The following is an 18,705-nucleotide window of genomic DNA, read 5'->3' on the forward strand; positions in this document are numbered from 1 at the left end:
GTCTATCAACATACAATTGGGCTCCAGCACGGTAGGTTTCAGAGTTTCTAAAGAACAAAAAAAACAGTAACAATTTTACTAAGAATCTACATACTTAAAACTTATGGCCTAAGGTTTGAATATAACCTGGGATAATATATCCATTTTGTATCCATGGAAGCTTGCCTAGGTGGCTCTAATTGTCTTTTAATTATGAGCAAACTGAAATGAAGGGGAGCTTGAGTTTAAAACAAGTTGTTTATTGTTCAGTTCACAATATTAATGGTCACTTTTTCTAACTATTCAGCTATTAATTGATATATTTCATTCAATCACTCCATATTTATACATATCTGCTAATTCAACTAAACTCATAAAGTAACACTAGTACTCAGAACATTTCAAATACAGAAGGCATCCCAATATACAACTACCAAACACATGACCACAACAGTAAAAGAAATATGAATAGAAGGCAGCACAATATAAGAATGCTATCGTTTCCAGTAGCATTAATCTAAGCATTCAATATAAGTACATTTCAAATATAGAAGGCATCCCAATATACAACTACCAAACACATGACCACAACAGTAAAAGAAATATGACTAGAAGGCAGCACAATATACCTTTATGTAAAGAATTACAATTATAGAACAATAGAATAATGCTAACCTGGAGTACGAGAACTACTTCAGAGAAGATGTCACCCATTGGACGAAGTTGTTTGATTGCATCTGTACTTATATTAAAGAATATATTAGCGACTACCTACAATCAATCAGGAACTCAATTAGTCCATTTGAGGCTTTACAAAAGTACAACGAAGACTTGAAAACTGTAAACAAGGGACCAGCTGAAAACTGTAAGCAACGAAGACTTGAAAACTTGAAGGCTTTCCTATTGCCTTCAAGCATAGTACCCTCCTTCAGTGTTGATTGTGCTTAGTTCTCCAATCTGAGTGCAGAAAGGGCAGCAACCTGAAGATAAGATGCAGTTACTTGAGTTTGCATTGCATTGTTTAGAGCTTCCTTAGTGGCAAAAATTACTTGAGTAGTATATAAATATATAATTAGTCACGTTTTGAGCCAAATAATGTATACCGAATCAAGTATTACCAAGCACAAAATTAGTCATGCTTTCAATTCTTGAGTAGCAAAAATTACTTGAGTAGTATATAAATATATAATTAGTCATGCTTTCAATTCTTTCAGATACATATTTTGCAAGAAACTTGTGCAAATCTATATATGTAGAAGCTAGCAGTTCACTTTCACAATTTGTGCAACTTCATCAAAAGATAATAGTTAGAAATAACCAAACACTTGCCTGAAGATTCATAACAGTAAAAACCATACAAGGATTTTGTGATCCATAACAGCATTACCCATAAGGACCCAGTAAACATTTTTCATAAATAAACATTTTTCTACCTTCAAACTGACCCATTAGCTAAGCCACAAGAGAAAGCTAATAAGGCTCGTCAGATTCACATTCTTTGTGACTTCAAGAGAAAGCTAAGCTACCAGCTCACTCAAGAATCAATAGCCACCAACACGAGAATACTAACCTTTTCCTTTTTTCCCTGTCTTTTGATAAACACTTACGAATGAACAAAAATCCAGAAAATCAGATACAATCTAACTTGGAAATTCATAAGCAGCAGAGCATGTGAAAATGAACCCAGCAATTCATAAGCTCTTAGCACTACTTTGATTGAATGAACTTGTACGTTTTCACATGCAATTACTCTCTCAACAGCAAATCATAATATGAACCCAACAAATCATCTTCACACAAATTTTTTAAAAAAAAATCCAGAAATGCATAGAACAAGTAAACCCTTACACTCGATGAATAAAATCAAAAGAGAAACCCTTACACTTGAAGCACACCAAGTGTTCGACGAAATAACGATAACAAAAACTTCAAGAATCAATTGCAGTTACTTGTAGAAAACCAGAATCGAACACCGAGTATGTAAAATCAAAGCTTCGAAGCTAACAATCACAGTAAATTTCAGCAACAATCACATTAGAGTTGTGGATAAGAGAGAAGAAAGTACCTACTGTGGCTGGAGCAATAGGAGTGGAGGAGATCGGAGGAGGCCGGACCAATGGGAGAGGAGGAGGTCGGAGGAGGCCGGAGGAGGTCACTACGTTTTGAGAGACGAAGGAGAGAGAGACGAAGCCGTGCTTTTTGTCCTTACATTTTGAGCTAATTTAATTGAGAAGTTTTAAATACACACCCCTAATTACTTAATACACACTCCATACTTAATACACCACTCATTTAATTGCTCATTCTAATATTTTACTAAATACACAACCCAAAGTGCCTAAAATATCCTTAATCTAAAAAATCATGAAATATCCTATTATTTGACTATATTGAGGTTACTATTTAATATGATTAGTATATTCTAGTATATTAATTGTTGTTTTGTAAATGACCATATTGATTACTTGTGTTAGTTATTGAGAAATTCATAAAGATTTATTATTGTTCACTTTAAATAGATGCATATAAATAGGTTTTTTATTATTTGAGTTCTCATCAACCAAACACCATGTTAATCAAGTATAAAAATTATGAGTTTAACATTTAACCAAAATTATATCAGTAGTTTCTTCAAAATGGCAAAACTACAAAGTTGTCATTGTAGGAATATATTAGGTGATTCTTCGACCAATATATTCCTATATATTAGAGGGGCCAAACAAATTAACAATTACAAAGTTTTTTCACCTGTGATATTTTATATTAGAAAATAAATGGATTAATCATATTTCTTAGAAAAAAGAAAGAAAAGGAAATTAACTAAAAAATGGGATCCGTTTTAAAAACATTTAATGTCATTGATTTTTAAATTCTAAATTAGAAAACCTCATTTAATTACAATTTATATAAGAAAAAAAATTAAATTAGATAGTTTCTAACTTTATTCTTGTATTAAATTAGGAGGCCATGTATAGAAATTTGTTGTATTTATCTAACAATTTATACATAAATAGTTTAATATAATGAAAATATGACTATTTCTTTTTCTTCTAATGCATAGATGTTTGTTTTAGTCATTTAACCTATCTATAAAATCTAATTTGAAATATAAAATAATAGGGATGTGTATTAAGTGATTAGGGGTGTGTATTTAAAATTTCTCAATTTAATTTTATAAATGGGACAACTTTTTATACGTTGACATCACAACGTGCAATGGAAAAACGTCGTAAATTTTAATAAAAGTATGATTTTACGGCGTTCTTTGCAAACACGCCGTAATTTTCTTCAAAAAATTGCAAAATTTACTGTGTGCATCTAATATACGTCGTAGCTGATACTTATTCACGGCGCGCATTTGATGCACGCCGTAAATCTTGCGTCGTGAATGATCCATTTTCCTGTAGTGTCAGTTAATCAAATTAGCAGCTCCGTCAAAGTTTTTATCCTAAAGTGATCAAAACAGTCTCTTCAGTCACCGTGAATGAGTCATCTCAAATTTTTTTTTTTTTGAAATAATATCATGTCGATATATTAATACTCAGGCCAGAAAGAACCATTACATATCCTCCCTCTACCATCTATGGGTAGATAAAGAGTTTGTGGTAAACCACAGTGATACATAGATTATGTCCGATCATTTGACGGTACTCATGCTCACAGCTTTTTCAAGAAAGCCTAGAAACTATGTGACCTAAGACAAATTACTAGGCAAAATAAAAGAAAAATAAATTCAAATTTTCTCCTTGCCCTTAACACTAGGGCTAAGAGGTTTTCCCGAACAAAGCACACTTTCTTCAGCTGGTATCTTCTTGGTCTTTGGGGGGTTCTTGTTCTTTGACCCCAGAGGACGACCCCTCTTCTTCTTACCATCAGTCTTTGCAGCCTACCCTCCATCCCTGGACATCATGACCTCCGCTGGCATTAGCATACCACTAGGGGTCTCAACTAAACCACCAAGTGATCTGGCAATGAATGGAAGAGCAGGAATCTTTACTTTCTTCATGGGTGCAGTATTGCCATTAAACTCATCCATCATAAACCTCAATTTCTTTGGTGCGGAGAATGGTGAGGGAGGGCGGTTTCGCTTCAGTGGTTCCAGTGGCTGCTCATCAACTGGGATCATGCTAGGGTTTGGTCAGTGCTAGTTGCATCCTGCATCTGTGCATTCCGGATAAGGACCGGTTTGCACTGCTTCATGGTGTCTTTTCTGCCAAATAGGTCTCGAGCAATAGAGGGTAAAATCGGGGTCTGCACTCCCTTAAAGCGAAAAACTCCATTATTGAAGATATCTGCAAAGTTTTGAAAAGGACTGCACAATCCAATTCTTTTGTCACCTCTTTCAGCAGCCGGTTGCTGCTGCTCTGGTATGTCAGTCATCTTGCAGGTTCCATCCACATGATAGATTAAGTGACAGATCTTGCACTTACCAACCAGGTTCTTGAAAAAAAAAAAAACGAAATTTCTTCCACCACATTTGGTGCCAGCTTTAGGTTTTTTTTTTTTTTTTTTTTTTTTTTTTTTTTTTTTTTTTTTTTTTTTCAGGAAAAAAGGCTTAGAGATATCGTGAGAGACTCTTACCCTGATCTTGCCGGTTCTGTCAAAAAGCTTCATGTGCATATCTTGAAACTTTCCTGCAACAGAGGCCACATTGACGATGGTGGTCTTGACTATATGCTGTGTATTATCAACGATTTTCTACAGAAGGCGTCGTTCTATGGTTAGGGTTTGTGAGCAGCAGTACGATGCTCTTAGGGTTTTTATGAACAATAGAGAATTAGAGACCCTCCATTCCCTGAAATTGAATGAAAAAATCCTTAAGTCACAACTTTTATGTTCTTAGAGCATTTTTAAAAATGACTTATTTTTTAATTAAATTTTAGCCAAAATAGCTAAAAAGTCATTTTGACTAGTTATTTTTAAAATACAAAAATCGACTTGTCAAGACCAAAAGAAAGTCCTCAAATCACATGCCCAATTCCTCCTCCTCCTCCTCTCTCTCTCTCGTTCATCAACCCAACCTAGTTTCTTTTCGGAATGGAGTGATCCCTAGGGAGTAAAAGGTTCCATGGATATAGGAGGTTTTTAACCTTCTCAGCCTTTGCTATAGAGAGAGAAGTTGGTGAGGATTTTATGGGCCTCTTCAAGTTCTTCGAGTTCTGACCGGGTTTAAAAGAATAGAATTTGCAGAAGAATAGTGAAAGAAGAAAACAAAGGAAGCAACATTCTCATTTATTTTCTACAACAAGGAATTCATGACTCATGGACTATATGGTCACGACTCATGAGCACTGTCATGCTCAAAAGAGACAGTTGTCACTCAAAAAAAGAAACTCAAGGGATAAATAGTAACTACGAATCAGCAGCAGTCTGACTCCAGCCTGCAGCCTCTTCCTGTTTCTTCTTTTTCTTCTCCAGGGCACCCTGCTTGAACTTGGCATCATCCAGATACCCGGCAGCCACCCACTCCCGGAACTTCATGATGACCACTTTATCCTGCACGACTGTCAGTATTTGCACTAGCTCATCCAAGGTTTTGTACTCCTTGACAGCTTCCCGGCGCACCTCCGATATATTGCCCTCCAGATACTCAGCCTTGGTCCTCCAAGAATCGGCACTCCGCTCTACTTCCCGGAGAACCTCCAGATCAGCTTGCAACTTTCCCACCTTGCCCTCTAGCTTTGGGATTCTCTTCTGGGTCTCTTCTAGCTCCCACACTTTGTTTGACAGGGACTCAACCTTCTGCTTGAGGGAATTGCGCTCTTTCGCTAGCTTGCACTTCTCCCTGTGCAGATACTTCACCTACCCGGAGAGATTGCTCATCTCTTCCTTCAACCGAGTGTCTTCCTCGCTGGCGTCGATGGCATACACGTTGAACAAGGCCTCTAAAAATTGTCACACAAACAACACGATAACAAAAAATTCATGCATAGCGCAAGTTAGAAACAAAGTTCCTTACCCGCATCATCGACTCCTGGGCGATCCGCCGATTCTCTTGTGGAGTGTTGTCCTTGGCCCGGTCCAGGTTAATGTCTTTAGGTCTGCCAGCATAGACCTCACAAACCTCTCGTCTGCTACCCCGTACTCGAACAGTAACTGCTTTATTGGCTTCTTGGGAAGCGGAGGGACCATAAGAGATAGCAAAGCAAGGGATAGGGCAGCTTCCGGGACTACTTTCTGGCTGACACAGGCTTTCTTATATTCGGCACCCTGGACATCTTTACCAGTGTACGTCACTTCTACTTGGTCACCACTCCTATGGGGATGTCGGTGGAAGCTTTTCCTCTTCTCACCCGGGAGGACCCCCTCTTCACTACCAAGGGACTCGCTAGAAAGTGAAGCCTGGGACCCGGAGGCTTTGATTTTCCCCTTATCGGCAATGGTGACGATATTAGCAGTCTCGCTGGGGAGGCCTTCCCAATTCTCAATCTGAGCGTTCGGATTAGGCACCCCGTACGCCTTATCCGGTAACTCCAACAGCAGTTCATCAAGAGACTGATCAACCGTCTTCTCGGCCAGATTCACGTCAAGGAAGAGTGCATCCTCACCTTGGTTGATCAAGCGGTCCATCAGCTATGTATCATCCATCTTATCTTCTTCCTTCCTTTTCTAGGGTTTCCTCTTTAGAACTTTCACTACAAGAAAACCAGTGTCAAAAAAAAAAAAAAACCATTTTAGACCCCTCATCTCACTAGGAACCCTCCCAATCTTCAGCCTCTCCAAGATGGAGTGCCGAATGAACCTATACGAGCTTCTTTCCTCCTCATTCCCCCATACAGCATATACTCTCGCAATCATTTTCCTTTCGATGGAAGACAGCTTATAAGATTGGTCCCTGATGGCTTGGTACGTCCCCGTTAATCGCCACTTCTTATTTTTGATCTACCATCGACCACCCGCAAGAAACACCTTGTTCCTCCATTTCTTGCTCTGCGATGTGGGTAGGTCGGTCACAAGAGGTTCGTAGTCTTGGGTAGCAAAGGACACCATCCCCCCACACTGTGCCTTCTTCAAGTAGGCAACCCGGTACACGGCCCGAAACTCATTGATGGATGGCCAGCCTTGCTCGCAAAGATCCCACATGGCCGCCATAAATAGGATTTACCTCCATGCATTTGGCGTCAGCTGCCCTAGTGACAAATTCAGCATCCTCAACAGGTACTGCAGGCATAGAGGCAGCGGGAGCGACATCCCTTGATGCAACTGATTCTCGTGTAAGGCCACCCACCAGGGGGAGGGTTGGCCGCTGACTCACCGGGTTGCAACGACCTTAACTCTACTTGGTTCGGTATCCCCCATCGTTGTCTCAAAGAGTTGTTCTCTCTCATCGTCATGCTCCTTACCGGCTCCCCACATAAGGTCCCATCCACCAATGTATACCTGGGCTTCGGTATTCCAGAATCGCCACTGTAATTCTTTCCCCGGACCCTGGATCCTCTTTCGCGGAACTCATCCCTCCACTCTCGGAACCTTCTGCACTCCCAGTACTCTTAGAGAGCACTCTTGTCGAGGACCCAATCTCCTCAATCCTAGCTTCTCCCCGGGTACTGCTGCTCGCCAAGTTCCTATCTATGTCTGCCTCTGCTTCTCTCGCAGAGGCCTGGCGAGACGATCCCGCTCCCCAGCTACGGCTTTAGCCTCTGATTCCATCCTAGGCCTACCAATATACTCTAGCCCCGCTCAAAACTGCTATATGGGAATCAGAAACATGAGTCAGCCTAGAATTCTAGATCTAGGGCTCCGTTCAAGTATGGATCACTCCACACACGAACTACAAAAACCCAGAAAAAAAAAACCCCAAATCACTACTACAGATTCTACCCATTCCTAACACCCAGTTCGTACTACGACAGATTCAAAACAACAAATACAAAACCCAGAACAGTACAAAGCAAAACCCAAAACATGAACATATAAATTTTGCTAGAATTCAGAAAGCCAAAACGACTCACCTCTTCAACCACTATCGTTCGCCTGCCCACTCTCCCAACGCAGCTATTTTCTTTGCGCTTCTCTTTCCTCAAAACAGCACCGACAGAAGGACGTCGAAATTTCACTCTTTCAGAGAATGAGAGAATTTCAGAACTTTCAGTAGAGTTTTAGAAATTGCAGAAAATGGAGGAAGAAGAAACAATTTTCCCTCTTAAATTCAACCCATAGGCAATCACAGCCGTTAGCCGCAAGGGGTCGCCACCGTCAGATAACGCCACGTGTCCCGCTATCCCCATTATCTCCTCGGATACGCAAACCATCAAAGTCGAAGCGACGGGCATTTATTGCCCTCTCCGGAATCTGCGCGTCACGTGCCTCGCATGCACAACTCACCCCATAGGGTACCAGAGGCTCAAGCCCTCTCTTGGACCCCACCGGGTACCAGAGGTTCAAGCCCTCATTTGGACCCCACAGGGTACCAGAGGCTCAAGCCCTCTCTTGCACCCCACCGGGTACCAGACGCTCAAGCCCTCATTCGGACCCCACAGGGTACCAGACGCTCAAGCCCTTATTTGGACCCCATAGGGTACCAGAGGCTCAAGCCCTCTCTTGCACCCCACAGGGTACCAAAGGCTCAAGCCCTCTCTTAGACCTCATTGGGTACCATAGGCTAAAGCCTTCTCTTGCACCCCACCGGGTACCAGAGGCTGAAGTCCTCATTCGGACCCCACAGGGTACCAGAGGCTCAAGCCCTCTCTTGCACCCCACAGGGTACCAGAGGCTCAAGCCCTCTCTTGCACCCCACAGGGTACCAGAGGCTCAAGCCCTCTCTTGGACCCCACTAGGTACCAGAGGCTCAAGCCCTCATCCAACCCCACAGGGTTACATCGGATGCGCTATAGAGTAGCTACCTGCAATGCAACCCGCTCAAGACATCTCTTGCACGCAAACTTGGGGGACTCCCTACGGGCACATTAGTGCCAAACCTTAAATTTATCAAGTCCCCACTCAAGACATCTCTTGAACGGGAACTTGGGGGACTTGTGCACACTAGTTGATATTTCACTAGGTTTTGGCACTATCCGCTGGGGCTGTAGGAATACCCAAGTACCATGCCATTGGCCGGGTTCACAACCCACCATAATGGTGCTCGTCAGGGATGATACCCCGGACACAAAGGGGCTCGGACCTGGCCAGCACAGTCCATCCAAGTACACACCAGAAAACTGATAACTACAAAGGGAAAACCTGCGTACCACATCGAAGAGATGGGACACACCTTTCCCATGCTTGGGTATTAAAGATCAACACAAACCACCTTTTGAGGGTAATAACTCCTTTACTTATACTGTTGCTCTACTCATTTGTTTATTGGTATCTTACTCTAGCATCGAAGAGGTATAAATCGTCCGGTACGGTTTATTCCTCTAATGCTGTGTTACTGATACAAGATTCTGGAGTTAGGTTGGTACCCGGAGCGGTATAGCATTCTGTGTGAGGTACCCGGAGAAAGCCACCAGAAATAGCTGCATCTAGACATTTCTGGGCCATGCCTCAGTGGTCGTTTTACTCTCTCAGAAGCCAGGAAGGTCACCCAACAGTTTGTCTATTGCACTAAATTGGGCGTCAATCAGGGCGGCTTATCGGCGAAGTACTCTAACAGCTTCTCAAGCCCTCTCAAGCAGGCCGGGTGCTAATAAGTTAGGACCCAGAAGTCCGCGAAGGACTTCCTTGGCCTCTTTTACAACCCCAGGAGGAGTCACTTCAAGAACACGAGCTAGCCTCTCCAACCTAGAAGGCTCGCCAGGAGGAGGCTCTGCGATAGGCCCCACTTCTTCAACTATTGGTTGGGGGCCTGCCTCAGCTACTGCTTCATTCACTTAGGGGGCATGGGGGGTAAGATCGCTGTTGGCATCATCCGCCAGATTTGGATCAATGTGACCCTCGCTAACGGTCTCCTCAATAGTTATGGGCCACTTCTTCAGTACCGACAGGGCTCTGACTCGGAAAAGGGATATCAGATGTTAAGAGAGCCGACATTGAACAACAGTAAGAGAAGAAAGAAAATTGGTGAAGAAGGATACCTCGTCGGCCTGATGTTCATTAACAGCGACTGGGTCTCTTGGGCCATTACTGGGATGACCTGCGCGTCAGTCACCGTTTGATCTTGATCAACCATGAAAACATCAGGTCCAGAATCTGGCACTACTTGTTCTAGGATGCCATCTCCTGTCGGATTCTCGTCAGGGGCATCCGAAGGGGGCACTGTCTCCTCAGCCTCAAGGGAACTATCATTCACTACCTGGACTGCCACAAGAGACGGCGGTGGGTAGTCCACAAGGCATGGCTGAGTTTGGGGTATTACTGGGCTTGAGGGCGTTTAGGCTTGCGAAGAGGCCGCTTCTCCTCCTATAGTAGATTGGCTTTCCCTGCTTTACCTGTAAGGACCAGTGGTCCTGTGACGAACCTGTAAATGAGGAACGTTTATCATAAGGCAAAACTGAAATAAAGTGATGACTTTATAACTTATTTTAATTGAGAAATTACCGGTCGAGAAGCAAGTGGTTCATTTTCTTCCCAGTCATCGCTCAGGGGACTGAAACAACTTCGTTTGCGAGACTGGGTGGCGGCGACCTAACGAAGGATGAGAAGTTGAGTTTGGGACCAAAAGGGTGTCAAAATTAAACATAAAGACAAGTCATGTGGAGTTTTTTACCCTTACCGGATCTTCATCGTCGAAAGAATCCTCAACCTCAGGTTCCTCTGCCATAGCCTTCTGCTTCGAGGCTTGACCAGTAGCAGTGGAGGAAGAGCCAGTCTGCTGACCACTGGTTGGCGGCACACCCCTAGCTTTGGTAATCTGTTGAAATAAAACCTCAATTGGAATCAGGGAGTCAAAAGAGGGGGAAATTGGTTAATGCAAAAAGGAACTTACCGCAGGCTCTGGTTCGCGGATTCTTATACCCTGTGCAGGTTGTGGAGGTTACGCTTCGCGGATAGGGAATCGGGCGAGCACTTGAGAGTCGGTCTCGCCAAGATAGTTTAGGAGGCGGAAGAGCATCGCAAAGAGTTCTTCGTTTGATAAAACCCAGCAGTTAACAGAGACCTTGGCCCACCATGAATCATAATCCTCGTCGACAGGATAAATGACATCAGCCCAAGTAGGGGGGTCGATCAGGACGAGCGTGCTTTGGGCTGGAGGAGGTCTAGTGGGGAGGCCTATTTTTCACCAAGAAGTGTTGTAATTCTAGGAATCGAAAATGGGGAAAGGCACCAATTGGGCTAGACCAAGTTGGCGAGCGCAGTGGTTTGGACCGTAGACCAAGTTGGCGCCCGATCACTGTAATCCAGACCATTGGGTAGGAACCCTTGTTGAAGGGGAGGTGGGAATCTCCTATTGAGAACCAGATCCAAATCTAGTATCTTGTCCAGAAGATAAGGTAGGAAAAACACTCAGAATATGGCGGGGAGGTGTACCTTTCATACTGGCAGAGCCATTGACCCAGGAGTGAGTTGACCGGAGGATTTTCTGGAATGTCTAGTAAGCGGAAATGAGGGAAGTAGACCTGTACCCAGAAGTCCAGGATCCATAGAGGGCCAGAAATGTTGATCTCAAAGGGATGCATGGTGGCCTGGTAGAGAGCTCGGTATAGCGAACCCAATACGGGTTGCCCGAGGCCAACACAGCTGCCGTTGTAGAGAGCGGTGGCCAGGGAAGCCCAGGTACCAGTAGGTTTGTTGGAGGAGGTGCAGAAGATATACTTACAGAGCCAATACTCAAGGAAAGCGATGTCGCCAATCGCATTGTACTCTTCGCGATAATGGCTTCGAAAGAGGATAAGATCGACTGTGGGAGGCATGGCTGGCTTGTTCCATTCGTGAGGGGAATTCAACAGCATCGAATTGGCCATGCACATAGGGCTCGTAGTCAATGGGCAGCCCTGTGATAGCGAGAACGTCCAGCAACGTTATGCTCATTTGCCCAAATCGGAAGTCAAAGGTGTTGCTGGAGGTGTTCCAGAGGCAGAGGGCTGCGGCTAGAGGTGAGCGATTGGCGTCGCTGGGGAGTTGAAAGCATAGATCGATAGTGTGGGTGATGCCTACCGCATTCCAGCGAGCCAGATCCTTGTCTCTGACTTTGTGATACCAAGCGAGTTCTTTTGCACTCACTGACCGCCAGAACCCTACTTTGGCTCTTTGTTGACATTGGCCCCAACTGCTGAAGTCGCCAGGGGTTCTTCGGAGGACTGGAATAGGGCGGCGAATGGGCAGGCTATACAAGGCCATGGCTTCCTCTGGCATAGCATCTCGGGGAACGGGATCCAATCCGGCTTGGGAATTGGGAAAGCTAGATAAAAGGGGCCTCTGGATTGTGGTTTGAGCGAAACACCGGGCACCCACACCGGTTCCCCAAGCGTGGATGGCCTGTTCATTGATCTCCTCTTCCTGATAGATGATGATTTTCTTCTGAGGGGCAATTTCTGGGTTTTTGAAGGAGAGTTTGTCTGGGTTTAGAAAGAGACTGAAAAGGTTTCTGATGTGACATATCCGGACATTTGCAACAGAATTTAAATAGAAGATTTTGTGAGGGAAACGATGCGACGAAAAGACGTTTAGCAGTTGGGCAGACGCAAACCTTCATTAATGGCCTCGTTTCTGTCATAAGTTGTGTCGCTTAAGTCCTCTTTGATCAGTTACATATTCACGGGCCTGATCTCGAGGCCTAGGAGATAATGTTTGAGCCCAAAAATATTTTTGGCAATATCCTTTAAGAGGATTCAGCATAGCGGGCCGATACATGTGGATCAAAAATAAGTCTACTTGGGTTTGGGTTATAGCTTCGCCTATTCCAGAGTCCGTAAGGAAAATGAGCCCTTATAGGAATCGAGCAATAGAGACTGATTAGGAATCGTTAATCAATAACCCTTCTATGGCAAGGAACCGTTGAAACCCTAGGTATAAATATAGGTTTCAAGGACAGAAAAACAACAACAACTCTTCAATCGACTAATCACACAGATTATCCAAGCCTCCCCAGAGCAACCTTCAACCTAGTTGAAACCAGCGAACAAGGGTAACGCCCTCACAACCCAGCGAAGCTAAAGTCACGCTTTAGCAAATCCGTGCTTTCTCCTACTTCCCGGTAATTGCTTTGCTTAGTCTACAACACTAAGTATCGACTCGGTGACGCAAGAGATCACACCACAAGTCCTTATCAGTAAGGCAAGAAGTTCTTTTTCGAAAGGTAGGAAAAAGAACCTGGTGATGAGGTTGGTGCTCTTTTCGTCCACAACGTTTGGTTTAGAAGTCAGGTCAAAGGACGCCCTGACGACTACACTGAAAGGTGTTGGCACGCTCGGGCACTCAAAAGAGACTGTTTGCTATCCAGACTGATTTTGGAGTCAAACAATGGGTCTCTTCGAGTTCTGGCCGGATTTAAAAGAATAGAATTTGCAGAAGAATAGCGAAGGAAGAAAACAAAGGAAGCAAAATTCTCATTAATTTTCTACAGCAAGGAATACATGACTTGTATAGTCCAATAGGTTGCCAGCACCTTCATGCTCAAAATAGACAGTTGTCACTCAACTATAACATACATTAGTAACTAATTAAACGTAGAGTAATATAAATGGAAGTATGGAACGGTACACCATCGTGAATGGGCCTCATTTGGACTGAGCAATCTTTAAGTTAATCCTTTAATTGATGGGAGGCCCATCAAAATCGCTCCTGTCCCGCAAGTTGACTGCTCTCTTCCTCTCCGTCTCCCAGATCTGTAGTTTCGATTAACTCTTTACTGAGGTAAGCTCTTCAAGCTTTCAATTCATGCCCTTAGTTTCTTTCCTACCTGGTTCCTTCTTCCTTTGCTTTGATTTCTTGTGTTTTGATCGAACTAATTTCGATGAAGGTTGAAACTCCTTCCAGACTTGGTGAATTTTTTTTTTTTTTTTTTGGCTTTCAATGATGCCCTCAATCGAAAGACCAATTTGGTTTGGATGAGGTGCGAACCTATGATTCTGAATTTCTGTTTAAATAAAGAAGAACCCAGTAGGGTTTCAAATGTGTCTGAGATGAATGACGTCTCATCTGGGATTTGGCTCTTGTAGGATCCAGTTTAGGTTCTGAAATTTGCGTGTTTCGCTGTGAAAACAATGCATCAGGGATACCTTTTATAGAATTCACCCCCTGAGTAGTGAAAGAAAGAATAGATGGATCTATATATAACTATTGCATAAGTTATTATTGGAAATTTTGGGTTCAAGCAACACACTTCAATCATAATATACCATGGCTGTTAGCTGGCCCGTTTTGTTGGTTCTTAGTTATTGCGAATTTGACTGAACTTTACAAGGACACTCAACAAAGAAACTAATTAGCGTCAGGAATTACCAGTCCGTTGCAGCACACTAAAATTATTTCAGTTAATTACCAAATACACTATCGTTTTTCATCTGCCGTGAGTATTATTGGTTTATAAACGGATTGATGAAGTTGCTGGGTATGGTTTCTGGAGTGAAGAAGCGTTTCTCATAAAGCTTTTCTTTTCCTTATATTCAGCCCAGCCTCAGCGTGTTCTTTCCGTGCAAAATTCAAGTTCTTCTTACTCGACTCCAATCCACTTCTGAGTCTTTCTTGCCAGCCGACTGCCGACGCCGCTTCGTTCGGTCCAAAGTTTGACGACAATCACACTTTCTACTGGGTAAGCTAATTTTTTCTCATCCTGTTCTGTTTCCAATATGCCTTTCTTTTGTTCTGGTGCTAGTTGTTCATTGTTTTTTATTTTCTGGGCGTTTCTGTTTATTTTTTCCACAATCTTTAGTTTCCTCGTTCCTATTCCCTATATCTGTTAATTTCAATGCTTTGTTTTTGGATGAGGATTCCTTTAGTAGAAAATTGGAATGAGTATGGGTCAAATTGTCATTTTGGAGATGATAAAGTTTGAGTCGGAACTTCTGAGTTGTACTTATTGAGTGTTGAAGCATGTCTTCTTGGTAGTGCATAAATGAATTTCATGGACGAGGATGCTTCTTCGGGCTCTGGTGATGATGCACACTTGCTAGATGGAAACAAGCATCAGTCTGGGATACCATCAAATTCAGGGCGTAGGAAGAGAAGTCGCAAGGCTACAGGTGATGCTATAGTGGATGCTATGCTAGAAATAGCTGCCGCTTCAAAAATGAGGGCGACCGCAATCATGAAGAACGAGGACCGGTTTTCTATAAGCAAATGCATAAAGGTATTAGATGAGATGCTAGGCATCGATCAGCAGGTCTACTTTCTTGCATTGGATCTATTTGAGAATGCTAATGCGAGAGAAACATTCATCTCTCTTAAAAGTGAGAAGCGATTACTGTGGTTGCAGCGCAAGTTTAGTGCTTCCTCTAATTGAATGGTGTGAGCGGATTTTTTTCTTCTTCTTTCTATGTGTTGTTAATGTGGCAAAAGTTCTAATGGATTGTATAAAGTTTGCTCTGAAACCTTGAATATTGTAACTAGTTTGACATTTGGATTTGGAGCCATTTCATTTTTTAATTTCAGAGTTGGATGATATTTAGCAGATCTAGGTTCCTTTTGTTGGTTTACTTTTGGTTGTGTTTGAAGTCCATATACATTACTCAAGTGATTGTCCTTTTAGTATCTTAATTGTTATTTTACAGATACATCAGCTGAAATGGATGATTTCGACTTAGAACTGGATGAGATGGAATTAACTGCAGCAGCGGCTGGGTACCATTATTATAGCAGTATTACCAAGCAACCTTGTCATAGTTTGTCACCAAGTAAAGGATGTGGATTTATGACAGAGGTGCTAAATGGTCATGATGTTGTGTTCCAGGAAATGTTTCGGATGGATAAAAATGTATTTCACAAATTGTGTGACATTCTTCGGCGCAGAGGCATGTTGCGTGATACTGCTGGTGTTATGATAGAGGAGCAGCTTGGAATATTTTTGAATATTATTGGCCATAATGAGCGGAATAGAGTAATACAAGAGCGGTTTCATCACTCAGGTGAAACCATCAGCCGTCATTTCAACAATGTGTTGAAGGCTGTCAAGTCGCTTTCACGTGAATTTTTACAAACTCCAAGCCCCAGCACTCCTCCAGAAATCCTTGGAAATAACAGATTTTATCCTTATTTCCAGGTTTGTATTTTGTTGCGTAATTCTATCAATTCACTTGTCGCTTGGCTATTTTTTTTTTTCCATTCACTTTTACTTGCTACCTAATTAGGATTGTATCGGAGTCATTGGTGGAATGCACATTCCTGCCCAGGTGCCAGCCAAAGATCAATCCCGCTTTCGTAATAAGAAAGGTGTTCTTTCACAAAATGTGTTGGCAGCTTGCACGTTTGATCTTCAGTTTATATTCGTTTATCCTGGTTGGGAAGGCTCTGCTGCAGGTTCACGTGTATTGAGAGCAGTCCTTGACGATCCACATCAGAATTTCCCACATATTCCTGAAGGTTGGCTCAGATATGCTGTGTAGATAACTAGATATATTATTTAATCATAAATGTCACTTGTGACAGAGGTAATGTCATGATTTTATGCTGCAGGGAAATATTTCCTTGTTGACACTGGATATGCAAATATGAAAGGATTTATTGCGCCATTCCAAGGGGTCAGGTATCATGTCCATGAGTATAGAGGTGCTAATCAGTTACCTAGAAATGCAAGGGAGCTCTTTAACCACAGACACTCGTCTCTTAGTAATGTCATCCAGAGGTCTTTCCATGTGTTGAAAACTAGGTTTCCTATTCTCAAACTTGCTCCTCAGTATGCTTTTCATACTCAAAGAGATATAGTTATAGCTGCTTGCGTTCTACATAATTACATCCGACGTGAGTTGAAAAATGATTGGCTGTTTTCCAGCGTGGAAGGGTCAACAGTGGATGACCTACCTGATGTTGATGAACATCCTGATATTGGGTTGGTTTCTTCGGTACAAGAGCAGGTTGCGTTTTCAATGAGAGAATCAATTTCAGCAGAAATGTGGGATCACTTTATGAATGGATGGGATCAGTGGTGACCACTTGTAAATACTTTTATTTTGTCGTATTATCATTATAAACTTTATATTTATCATTTTTATCGTCAAGTTATAATTGTTACTATCATAATTCTGATGATGATTGTGCAAGGAACGGTGGTTACTACTGTGAGCATTAGCATGACCAGTCAATAGGTGATTGCATTTACTGTGAAGATCTTACATCTTGATGATAAATGTACTAAGGTTTTGGTTTTGAATCTTGATGATACCACATCTAAGCATGCTGCCAGATTCCGGTACATTGTCTTTTGCCTATCTTTATTTATATTTTCTTTGACCCGTCTTGTTTTGTATAAATGTATCGTCATATTATTAAGTATTTTTATTAAAGTCTCTTGACATGTTCCCCAAACAATTTTGTCCATTCATTGACTTGATGCACATTTACGCAAGCGTACTTATCATTGTCAACATAGGGAAATATTATGTCTAAAGTTTATCGTACCACAGGGATTAGTGGCTAACCTACAATTCTTGGGTAATCGGAAATAAAGACACTTAGCAAACAAAGAAAAGCAAAAGAAAATAAATAAAAATGTTAATCTAAGGCACCAAGTCCTAGCAATGCTCGGCTTTGGTGAGAACCAAAGCCTAATCAAAACTGAGAGCCTAGTGGTGGATATGCACAAATGAGTGGAAGAGTTCAATATTTTGAGAGAGGATTTTAGATTAACAAAACGTAATGAAATGTAAAGAAATAAAAATGAAAATGAAATGTAAACAATGGAAATGAGAATGTCGTGTGCTAGGGAGGTTCCTTCACCCAAATTCTATGTGTCGGAAGCTAATCTAATGTAGATGCAAATTCCTACTTTGGCGGTAGTCGTATCCAAGGCGGTTCAAGGCTCAAGGATTGAAATTCCCTTTCATGGTATTCCTACTCCGGTTCAAGGGCCGTAAGAACTCACTTGGCATGAATTAGAGCCGGTTCAAGGGTTACTAATTCACATTAAGAGGCGTAGAGATCGAGGAATTAGACTACTAAGCGACCTGCCCGCGCAATCATGCAACGGGTGTAAATCACCATGCTTATAATCACTCGAATACGAAATTGAAGGTTTCTAGCTTAGGAATTAGAGGGGGTCAAGCCTCTAACTTCGTCCTAGGCATGTTCAGAATACACACCCTAGAGTTGACTATGCTCCTAGACATGCATTTTAACCCAACAAAAATAGATATAAGCATCAATCATATGAAAATTGTATCATTACATTAAATTAAACATCTTTTACACAAAATTTGGGCTAGGGCACACAACCCTAACCCCCAACAAGGAAATTACTCACAACTCATAAGCATAGACATCAAGATTACAAAATTCAAATAGCAAAGAGTAGAGAAGTGTGGGAGAAAACAAGGATAATCACAAATAGCTAAAAAGCTAGCTTGACTAACCTTGAATTACAACTCCCACAAAATACCCAAATATTGAATCTTGTAAAGGTTGAGCCATTTGATAGATCCTTGAAGCTTTGTGTGAGTAGTCCTTCAAATCTCAAAATAAAATAGAAAGAAAAGAGGAAAAATGGAGGAGAAGGAGGAGAGAGAGCAGCCCAAAGGGGCTGCCTCTGTTTTGGTGGTTTCTGGTACGGCTACTGTTGCTGCTGGTTCTCTCCCTCTCGAATGGATGGAAAGGATTATATATGGTGCTGCGGTCAACTGAACCCGACTACCTCTAGAAGATATGAACAGAAGTGTCTTGAGATTGTGGGACGTCAAAAAGAAAACAAAAAAAATA

At 42.2% G+C, this 18,705-nt stretch overlaps 1 protein-coding gene across 10 annotated transcripts; it reads left to right on the forward strand.

Moving 5' to 3' along the window:
• Window positions 1–13,571: 13,571 nt before the first annotated feature.
• LOC112181503 lies at window positions 13,572–17,161 on the forward strand. 10 transcript variants are annotated; one of them, XM_040512786.1, is made up of 7 exons: window positions 13,572–13,713; window positions 14,470–14,611; window positions 14,908–15,148; window positions 15,570–16,057; window positions 16,146–16,377; window positions 16,471–16,663; window positions 16,787–17,161. In XM_040512786.1, the coding sequence occupies exons 3-7, from the start codon at window positions 15,139–15,141 to the stop codon at window positions 16,941–16,943; spliced, it is 1,080 nt and encodes a 359-aa protein (XP_040368720.1). In that variant the 5' UTR covers window positions 13,572–13,713; window positions 14,470–14,611; window positions 14,908–15,138; the 3' UTR covers window positions 16,944–17,161. The 10 variants fall into 10 exon arrangements, with proteins under 10 accessions (XP_040368720.1, XP_040368721.1, XP_040368716.1 ...); XM_040512787.1 differs by having other exon boundaries at window positions 15,570–15,656; window positions 15,749–16,057; window positions 16,471–17,161; XM_040512782.1 differs by having other exon boundaries at window positions 14,799–15,148; window positions 16,471–17,161.
• Window positions 17,162–18,705: the final 1,544 nt, after the last annotated feature.

Source organism: Rosa chinensis, chromosome 1 (assembly GCF_002994745.2).
Source record: "Rosa chinensis cultivar Old Blush chromosome 1, RchiOBHm-V2, whole genome shotgun sequence".
NCBI lineage: Eukaryota > Viridiplantae > Streptophyta > Magnoliopsida > Rosales > Rosaceae > Rosa > Rosa chinensis.

Bases quoted from the DNA above. Each gene is read 5' to 3' on its own strand.
- LOC112181503 (XM_040512782.1), top strand. The intron at 16,058-16,145 runs GTTTGTATTTTG...CTACCTAATTAG, and splicing joins GATTTTATCCTTATTTCCAG to GATTGTATCGGAGTCATTGG. The intron at 16,378-16,470 runs GTTGGCTCAGAT...TTTATGCTGCAG, and splicing joins TTTCCCACATATTCCTGAAG to GGAAATATTTCCTTGTTGAC.